The 10,264-nt window shown below is 43.3% G+C and overlaps 2 protein-coding genes across 2 annotated transcripts; both read right to left on the bottom strand.

Annotated features, from left to right (window-relative positions):
• Nucleotides 1-1,184: 1,184 nt before the first annotated feature.
• Nucleotides 1,185-7,047, bottom strand: LOC111231570 (charged multivesicular body protein 4b). The gene is made up of 5 exons (XM_022758717.1): nucleotides 6,697-7,047; nucleotides 3,314-3,491; nucleotides 3,049-3,163; nucleotides 2,184-2,310; nucleotides 1,185-2,102 (listed from the first exon to the last, which is right to left on the bottom strand). Exons 1-5 carry the CDS (start codon nucleotides 6,878-6,880, stop codon nucleotides 2,038-2,040), a joined length of 669 nt encoding a protein of 222 aa, XP_022614438.1. The 5' UTR covers nucleotides 6,881-7,047; the 3' UTR covers nucleotides 1,185-2,037.
• A 1,087-nt stretch (nucleotides 7,048-8,134) lies between these two features.
• cunh20orf85 (chromosome unknown C20orf85 homolog) lies at nucleotides 8,135-10,029 on the bottom strand. The gene is made up of 4 exons (XM_022758724.1): nucleotides 9,971-10,029; nucleotides 8,934-9,015; nucleotides 8,373-8,471; nucleotides 8,135-8,290 (listed from the first exon to the last, which is right to left on the bottom strand). Exons 1-4 carry the CDS (start codon nucleotides 10,027-10,029, stop codon nucleotides 8,135-8,137), a joined length of 396 nt encoding a protein of 131 aa, XP_022614445.1.
• Nucleotides 10,030-10,264: the final 235 nt, after the last annotated feature.

Genomic DNA, 10,264 nt, shown 5'->3' with positions numbered 1-10,264 from the left:
TTCTCAGAGGACGTCACTGTTAAAGCGGGAGGAGTCAGGAGACCAGGAACAGAGGTTGTGTGCCCTCTGGCGGCCATATTGGATTTCGACCTCCCCTGATAACAATATTACAAAGCAGCTTTGGTTCTGCCATTTCTACAAATCCAATTAACCCCAGATAGAGAGTTTACTGGCTCCGGTTTCTGCAGGTTGGAGCTTGTTCTTACAGCTGCGTCTGCTCTGACTTCAGATCTCAGAAAACGACTGAATCCAGATGAAAACCTCCGTCAGACCAGGTGAGCTCAGAACACAGAGAGAGACTGATCAGCGGTTCCTGACCTCACAGGGCGTCTAAAGGACAATCTCAGGGTCACAACACTATTTTTAAAGAGATAAAAGGAAATTTAAGACAAATGCTGTCTCATGTTTTTCTTTTTTAGTGAAATATTCTTTTCTTTTACGTCTTAAGCCCAAAATGTTGAATGTTTTTCTCTCTCTCTCCTGAGACGAGTCAAGGTCTGAGGTTAGTGTACATGAGGCATTGGCTGGTGGACAGTTACCTGACTCTGATATTCACTCATATAATAATATAATAATATAAGATATAATATGTTAGACAGTGAGTGGATCAGGGTTTGTTCAGATTAAAGGAGCAGAGCTCGACTGTTCAACAAGCTGAAGCTGCTTTCTGGAAAAATGTTGATTCTTTCCTCGTGTGACATTTGAGTAATTGAAGTGATCGGAGCCAGGCGGCCTCTACATGAGTCAACAAGACGCTGCCCAGAGGCACTGCGGCAGGAGACTGAAGCCTGGACCCTCCCACTGCCAGATGTTTCTGTGCTGCTGTAACATGTGGTGGTGTATCGATGTGAGAGCGACGTCTCAGTGAGAAAATCCTACTTTCTAACGGCTGTGTTTGTCAGAGACAATGACACTGCAGGAAGCAGACAAACCACTCGTCTGTCTGTTGTTGCTTTTCTTTCCCACACGTCAGTTGATTCTTCACATTCCTCCCAGTAACAAACCCCGCCCTGCCCCCCCCCCTTAAAGGGACAGTCCAGGTTATCAGACGTGGGGTTGTGTGAGGTGTTCATGCACAGTCAGTGTGTTTCCTGCAGCAGATTCAGTTTAGAGCAGCAGGAGGACCGGTACACTATCAGCTGTTGTGGGCGGGGCCAGCAGAAAACACCTGTTTAGACACTTTTAAAAGACGGCCACTGAAACAATCCAACATCTGTTTAAATGTAGAAGATTTTCATCTTTATCTTCCTGTGAAAACAACACTTCCCTTTGGTGCTACATTTTTCTCACCCGCTGAACTACCGTGATCCTGCGCTACGGAGGACGATTAGGGACGTGTGCAGAAAACTTTTTTCTGAGAATAAACTCAAAATTTTGATGTTTTTTAGATTAAACTCAAAGTCTGAGAGAAATTTTGGCCCTAATCCTCTTCCGTACTTCGCACAAGCGCACCTACAGCGTGCACCGTATCACGCCGCAGCTGCAGGTCAGCTGAGTGAATCAGAAAGAGCTGAACTTCATTCATCTACATTTAAACAGATGTTGGATTGTTTGTGTGGATGTTTTCTGAAGCAGGTGTTTCTCTCCTGACTGGCAGCTGATCTGAATCTGCTGCAGGTAACACACCGACACCTCACACCACCCCACGTCTAATAACCACAACCATCCCTTTAAAGTATGCACGTGCACGCTCCTGTTCATGCACTCGTGCTTTGATGAACCGAACCACAGGTAGATGAGGGCGTGGCGTTTGCTCTCTGCTCTCGACGGCCTTCAGAAACAGAGGAGTGTGCAGCCGGAGTGAAGAGATTCTCACTGTACCGTGAATGAGAAGAGAGAAGCCTGGTCGTGTGGTTTAGAGTCAGCAGACGTGGGCACAGGTGCATACTTTAGGGCGGGGACAGGTGGGTGTTGGGACATGAGGCAGCCAGCTCAGCAGCCCAGAGTCTCTGTCTCTCCTCCAGATGTCTGCGACCGGTCTGGGAGCAGAGAGACAGACAGGAGGGGGGCTCCAGCTAGCTAGCAGGGCGAGCTAGCTTAGTTAGCTGCCCAGGCCTCGAGGTCTGCCATGTCGTCTTCGTCCTCCTCCTCCTTCTTCTTGGCTGAAAACAAACACAGACACATGATGACGTGTCACTCAGCAGAGCTCAGGGATGTGTACTGAGGTGAGTCAGAGCGTGTACCTGGTCTGGAGGGTAGTGATGTCGACGGGACGCTGGGCAGAGGGACGTCTTCTGTTCCTTCAATCTCCAGGAGATTCTTGTCAAGTTCCTCCTGCTCCAGCTCCTCCAGCTCTGCCATCAGCTCATCCTGCACACACACACACACGCACACACACACACGCACAAACACACACGCACAAACACACGTGCACACACACGCGCACAGACACACACACACGCACACACACACGCGCACACGCACGCACACACACACGTGCACACACACGCGCACACACGCACGCACACACACGCACGTGCACACGCACACACATGCGCACACACGCACGTGCACACACACACACATGCGCGCACACGCACGCACACACACACACACGCGCGCGCACACACACACGTGCACACGCACACACATGCGCGCACACACACACGCACGCACGCACGCACGCACGCACGCACGCACGCACGCACGCACGCACGCACGCACGCACGCACGCACGCACGCACGCACGCACGCACGCACGCACACGCACGTGCACACGCACACACATGCGCACACACGCACACGCACACACACACACATGCGCGCACACGCGCACACGCACACGCGCGCGCGCACACACACACGCGCGCGCGCACACACACACGCGCGCGCGCACCCACATGCGCGCACACACACACACACGCGCGCGCGCACCCACATGCGCGCACACACACACACACGCGCGCGCGCACCCACATGCGCGCACACACACACACACGCGCGCGCGCACACACACACACACGCGAGGATGTCAGAATCTTCCTCATTAATGTGTCTGTGTAAAAATCAGCGGTGGCTGTAGCTCCGCCCCCTCAGGTGCCTTCTCACCTCATCGTATTCTTCTCCAAAGCCCACAGGTCTGGAGATGACATCTGAGATTTCCTGAGCCACTTCCTGCTGTTCTGTGATGTCCGCCATCAAATCGTCGACTTTGTCAATGTCCCTGTGAGACGAGAGGACGCAGAGAGAGAGACAGAGGGACGATAGGTGAACACAGGTATCTCAGAATAAACCAGGTAACCAGAGGTGACAGGAAGGACAAGAACAGCTGACAGAGACAGCTGTGACAACATCAGCAACATCAGTGTCTCACATGTTCTCGTGCGCCGCCTTCATGGCCTTGGCGGCGTAGCCCATGTTCTTCAGCACTTCTGTGTTGGTGTTGGCGTTCTCCAGCGCCTCCCTCTGGAACTCGATGGTCGACAACGTCCCGTCGATCTGCGCCAGCTGCTTCTCATAACGCTTCTTCCTCTTCAGGGCCTGAAGAGCCGCTGGAGAGAGGGGGGAGAGGGGGGGAGGGCTTTAGTGTGGGACTTCAGCAGGAAACTAAAGGTGTTGTGAACGTGACGCTCTCAGATGTTTGACCGTGACCACGACCGACACTGACATTTAAAACCTTTAATGACCTCAGACGTTAGACTGAGGTTCATCTGTGACTGACCGTTAGCTCTTCAGGCTAACGACACGTTAGCTCCGACTTCTCTCTCCTTCACATGACGAGGAGCTGTCTGAATAATTACTCAACTTCAAATCAAGAACAGGTGATTGATTATACTTGATGATGATTTAATTAGAGGTGTGACATTAAACCGTAGCAGCAGGTCTACTGAGCTGACACTCCTCAAAGCCTTTTACTGATCAAACATGTTTGTCTCGGTGTCTGTGTACACAGGTGTGTATGTTTATATGTGTTAGGAGAACAGGGTCATCTGGAGTCACACGTCCTTCAGTCCTCTACCGATCAGACTGTCACTTCCTGCTCTCTGTCGCCCCCTGGAGCAGCAGCAGGTCACTGTCTGCAGGTGTAACTGGGATCACGTGCTCTGACACACAGAAGGGATCAGACCGCCATTCACTCCCCCACAGCACTTCCTGTTTACGTTTATTCACTTTGTGCCACAGATTTAGATTTAGATTCAGACCCTGGTCTCCGTGGCAACTACTGGTCCCAACAAGGTCAGTGTTTGTACACACACACACACACACACACACACACACACACACACACACACACACACACCTCTGACAGTTCCAGTTTCATCTGATTATTTCAGCTCTGGCTCTATTCCTGGACTGATAACATCATTACCCAACATCTCTCTCACACACACAACTACCCCCCCCCCCCCCCCCCCCCACAGGATACCTTTGACTGTGACCCTGTGTTGTTCCTGTCGTCCTGATCAGTTCACACTCAGTTTGATCTCTGTGTTTCTGACATAATTTCTTCATATTAATTTTCCACCCAAGCCGACGCAGAGGAAGGAAAATCACAGTTTTGCTTCCTTCAGATGAAGAATTAAAGAACAATATTAGAAACAGAAAACCACCTGGTCAGGTGATCGGATGGTTGTTTACAAATGGTAAAAGAGAACTGTGTTGTAGTCGATCTCTTTATTTTCAGATTATATATTTAATTGTATATATTTCAATATTATTCCTTATTTTATTTTAAAAACTACATAAACACAACGCTTTTGTTTTGAAATCCGTTTATTTATTTATTTATTTATTTTAAGTTTAATTGATGCTGGTGTTTCCAAAGTCAGTGAGTGATCCTGTGAAATCATCCTGATCTCAATATTGATCAAAATAATTATGAATATGGTTTTTGCCATTAACGAGCAGCTTTAGTTAATTGTTAAAACGTTTTAATTAATGAGTAAATGTAAAGAGAACATGTATGTGTTTCTTTTCTTCAGGGGGAGTGTGTGTGTGTGTGTGTGTGTGTGTGTGTGTGTGTGTGTGTGTGTGTGTGTGTGTGTGTATATTGTGTAATATATTGCATAATAATGTTAATGGCTGTATAATAATAACTCAATAAAGACACTTATAAAAACTCACCTGACGTCATTTTGATATTTCACAGAGCAAATAAAAAAATATATATAAAATAACTCACTGGTTAGATTATTACCAGTTCATACTTCAACATGCTTCATGTGAGGCTTGATGTGCACAGAGGAAAACTTTTTAAAAACTTTGTAAAGTTATTCTGAGAATCCTCCAAACATCAGTTTTACAGGTTGAGACTTTCCTGTGACAGCAGTCAGTAACGACAGGTCACCTCTCTCTGTACAAGGTAAAAAAGATGTGTCATTGTATATGAAAATACTTCATAACAGAAAGTGAGAGAGAGAGAGACAGACAGAGATAGAGAAAGAGAGAGAGTAGAGATAGAGAGAGAGATAGAGAGACAGACAGAGAGAGTAGAGATAGAGAGATAGAGAGAGAGAGAGGGACAGAGAGAGAGAGAGAGAGACAGAGAGAGTTGTTTAAAGTAGAGCTGCAGTAACGAGCTGCAGTGATTAGTCAATTCATGAAAAAGTCAATAGACAGAACAACTATTTTAATCATGAATTGATGATTTGAGTCGTTTGTGGAACAGAAGTGATGAACACTTCCTGGTTCCAGCTTCTCAGGTGACAGGATTTTCTTTTCTTTGTCTTATGTGACAGGAAACTGAAAATCTGTCGTATACTTAAATATACATTATAAAATATAATATGTGGATTTCATGCTTTTCTTTGTCACATGACAGTAAAGTGAATATCTTTGGTTTTTTGACTGTTGGTCTGAAGATGTCACTTTGGTCTGTGCATTTACAATTGTTTCATAAACAAAAAATATAATTTATTAATATTAAAAATAACTGGCAGATTAACTGATAATGAAAATGATTTTTAGCTGCCACACAACAGGAGCACTGAGTGACGTAGCTGTAGAGTAATCAAACTGAGATAAACAGCACTGTGTCATTAGTTTCACTATATTTAGTGTCAATTATTTTGAAAACCTCATTATAAAAAGGAACATTATGTCCCATTCTAGTTACATATCATTTGGTTTATTGTCTCTGTGTTTGGATGCTTAGGTCAGCATGTGTTTTAACTTTTTAAGACCCTTTAAACACTGTATACGATTGAATATATTCAATATATATATATAAAATTATCATAATTATCTCAGTGTGAATCTACTTACATTTCCCAGCAGTATGTAAAAATTTGATCTGACACAATTAGTTGATCAACAGAAAACTAATTGACAACTATTTTGAAAATCCTTTAACAGTTCCGGTCTCTGTTCAATCAAAACTACTGAGATTTTCCATCGAGTTTCAGCTAAAATCAGATAAATAAACCCGTTAAAATGAACACAGCTGTCGACATGGAGCAGGAAACACCATCCAGGACCGTAGTGGTCTAAATTTAAGACTTTTTATTAACTTCTTGAGGAAACTGGATCTTTTAAAACCCCGTTTAAAACGCTCTTTATCGTTTTTAGCGTCTCTATATTTCCAGTAGTGACACCGCTGCCCTCACACAGACATTTAAAAATGGAGTCACACTTGTGTTCAGGTGCCTGTCAACTGAAAACTTCCCTGTTCCTGTGTGATAGCCTGCGGGCTAACCAACTAACTCTCTTCACTTTGACGGGTTCGGTAACTGGCGCCGCTCGGGACCGTGTCCTCACCTCGTTTGTTTTTCGTGCCGTTCTTCTTGGCCGTCAGCAGCTCCTGGTCGATCTTCTTCTCGAGGAACTCCTGTTTTTTGGCCAACATCTCCTCGGTCTCTCTGAGTCGCTGGATAGCCTCCTGGGGTGTCGGCGCCTTCCCACCCTTACCCCCGCCGCCGAATAACTTACCGAATAGCGACATTTTAGTTAGTGAACGATAACGGCTGAATTAACCGAACACAAACCGCCGGCACCTCGTGATACCGAACAGATGATCGTTTAATCGCTCTGTTCTCCTTTTCGTTAACTATCGTCGCCGAGCCGAAGAGCAGCCGCCGCCGCCACTGCTGCTGCTGCTGCTGTTGTTGTTTTGTCTCTTCTTCCGCCTTTTCAGACAGGCCTCGTGATGTCATTACGTCAGCGCCACTACGTGACTCATGCGTGAGACAAAAAAAGGGGAATTCACAAGTGAGTCAATACAACAGTTGAAAGTAGAATTCCGACACGACACTGATTCATTACATGAACCGAAGAAGAATGAAACAATAAAAACAGTAGAAACTAATATTCATTTTTCTTTTTTTCTTTAATGTCTTCGTTGTTTGTCACGTGGTACCCAGCCTATATATATATACATGTATATTGTTGTGTCCTTTTGGAAATATTTTTATTTCATCGTCCTTATTTGTGTGTTGTATTTTGTTTATTTTATTTTATTTTTACTTTTATAATTTTGTTATATTTTTTATTTAATTTTATTTTCATTATTTTCATTCATTTTATTTATTATCTTGTTTGAGAATTTTTGATTCTTGAATTTTTCACCTTAATACTTTAAATAAGATGAAATGAAAATTGTTTTGAATAGTAAAAAAATCACAATTGAGCAAACAGCATTTTCTAATATCTTCTTAAATTATGATATTTTTAGCAATAGTTTACACACATTATTTTCGTCCTGCAGCTAATAGTTATTTCTCCTTTCTTCAGTTAATCTTTTAATGTCAGAAAATACTAAATAATCCCTGTTCTAATCTCATATGACATGAGCAACAGTCTAAAAGACAAAGATATTCAGTTTACAAGGTGAATCCAAAAACTCTAAAAGCTGAAACAAGCAAAACATTTTGACAATTTATGTTGACTAAAGACTATAACTATTATTCATATGAAACGGACCAATGGAAGTGTTTAATGAACTGTCCTACAACTTTATTGTTATTGTAACAACACAACGTCAAACTTCCATTAATAACTACCACTGCATAATTTATCTGTGTGTTACCAAACCCTCTTCATCTCTGTAAAGTGACCCCTGATCTGTGTGTGTGTGTGTGTGTGTGTGTGTGTGTGTGTGTGTGTGTGTGTGTGTGTGTGACATTACAGCAGAGACACACACTGTTTGTTCCAGCATCATTTTAATCCACATAAACACTGAGTGGACAGAGACTTCCACTCAGCTACAGGCACCAAGAGGCCAGCCCAGCTCCTTCATAAAACTACGCCTCCCATAATGCACTGTGCCGTACTTTTCCAGCTGAAGATGTGAGTGAGCTGAACGCCAGCCAATCAGAGCCTGAGTTGTCTGAGGAACTGGAGGGGAGGGGCCAACCTGAAGGAACAAAACAAGGGCAGTGAAAGTAAGATAGATAGATAGATAGATAGATAGACGGACAGACAGACAGGTATCATACCTGGATGTGTTTCTGTGGGGGGGTTGCAGGTGTTGGGGCCAGGTGATGGGGGAGCTCCACCCCGGCCGCTCTCTTCAGCTTCACACTCTCCCTCTCGTACTGAAATAACAACCATGTTACTGTTCTCCACCAATACAAATGGAATAAATTCTACTGTTTTAATTAATGACATCTACTGAAGAACAGGAAAACTATAAAACCACTTAAATACTTTCCTTTAATATCTTTGTTTATATAGTTTTATTTTGTGCTTTTGGAATATTTTTGTTTCATAATCCTGATTTATATGTTGCAGTTATTTAATTTTATTTGTATGTACTGTCCATATCATTCACTGTGTATCTCATTTCATTAGTTATGATCGTTTCCTCCATTTTCAGTGTTTCATAGTTTTACAGTAGATAGAAACTTTATTTACAGTTTTTCACAGTTAAAAGATCAAATGGAAAATGTTTTAAATATAAAGCATTTAGAAAAAAAAGAAACAGCACCACTGTTTTTAGTACTGCAGTACTAATGTACAATTCAGATCTGTGTGTGTGTGTGTGTGTGTGTGTGTACCTCCTTGTAGACCTCAGTCAGGAAGCCCCACTTTTTGGGCCAGACTTCAGCTGAAACCTTCTCAACTTTTAAATGTGCCTTCCTACACACACACACACACACACACACACACACACGCACACACATGCACACACACACACACACACACACACACACACACACACACACACACACACATAATAATTCTGATCTTCACTAAAACGCAGCGTCAATATGAACAACAGCTGTAAACTGAAGCCGACTGCTGCAGCCAAGACAAGAAAACTTTTCCTCATTAGTGAGAAGGAAGAGATCAAGGATTTGTTTTTATCTTCTTTTTCTTGTTGTAGAAGTTTCATCTGATCTTTAAAGTCTCATTAGGAACAACACACCTTCCACACATCTCATTAAAACAAGACGCTTCTCATTACAACTCACTGAATCTCATTAAAACAAGACGCTTGTCCTGATGTATCAGGACCAGTCGGTTTGTAAAGCTGTAGCTGTTTATAGCAGGAAGCTACTGGAGAGAAAATACAAAGTGTTCACATGAGGATGGAGGAGGGAAGACGAGGAATGTCTGTATATTTGCAGATAATTTTAGAATATTATCAGTTACGTTGTTTTTGTTGTTTTCAGTTTTAATGACATTAAACATGTAAAAACCAAAAGCAGAGACGGGAGAATCAGCAGCAGATAGAAACTACGTTCAACTGTTAAACAAACTAAACTTAACAAGAGAGGGGAGGAAGAAAGGAAAATAATGATGATGATGATGATGATGATGATGACGGTCACATTAATATTAATAATTATACAATGATTGCACAGAAAGACTCATACGGATTATTCAGCAACGTTTTGTTTTAAAACAAGAAAGAAATCAGACCTTTTCTGAGTTTCATCACTTTAAAACATCCAGTCAACATATGAATAATAATGATAATGATAATGATAATGATAATGATAATGATAATGATAATAATCCCATGATCAATACCAGGTAATAACGTCTGACATAAACACAAACAGCAGAGAGTGTGAGTCCGTAGATTTACCAGATTTCATCCTGATGCACAAAGTTGACGGGTTCAGATGTTTGCTTCGAGTCGGCCATCTGTCCTGACTGTGTGTGTGTGTGTGTGTGTGTGTGTGTGTGTGTGTGTGTGTGTGTGTGTGTGGCTTCTTTCTCTCCGTCCAGCTAATGTTTCACCTGTGTGTAAGTCACACTGACAGACCTGTTTACTGTCGTCATGGACACGGGGTTCCCTGACACACATATCTCTTCTCTCTGTCCTGTGTGGGTCACCATGGCGACGGTGGGATGGAACCACTGGGGGGGGGGGGGGGGC

This window comes from Seriola dumerili, unplaced genomic scaffold (genome assembly GCF_002260705.1).
Source record: "Seriola dumerili isolate Sdu_G_001 unplaced genomic scaffold, Sdu_1.0 BDQW01000306.1, whole genome shotgun sequence".
Classification (NCBI taxonomy): Eukaryota; Metazoa; Chordata; class Actinopteri; order Carangiformes; family Carangidae; genus Seriola; species Seriola dumerili.
This window is presented reverse-complemented; position numbering and strand designations above follow the sequence as displayed.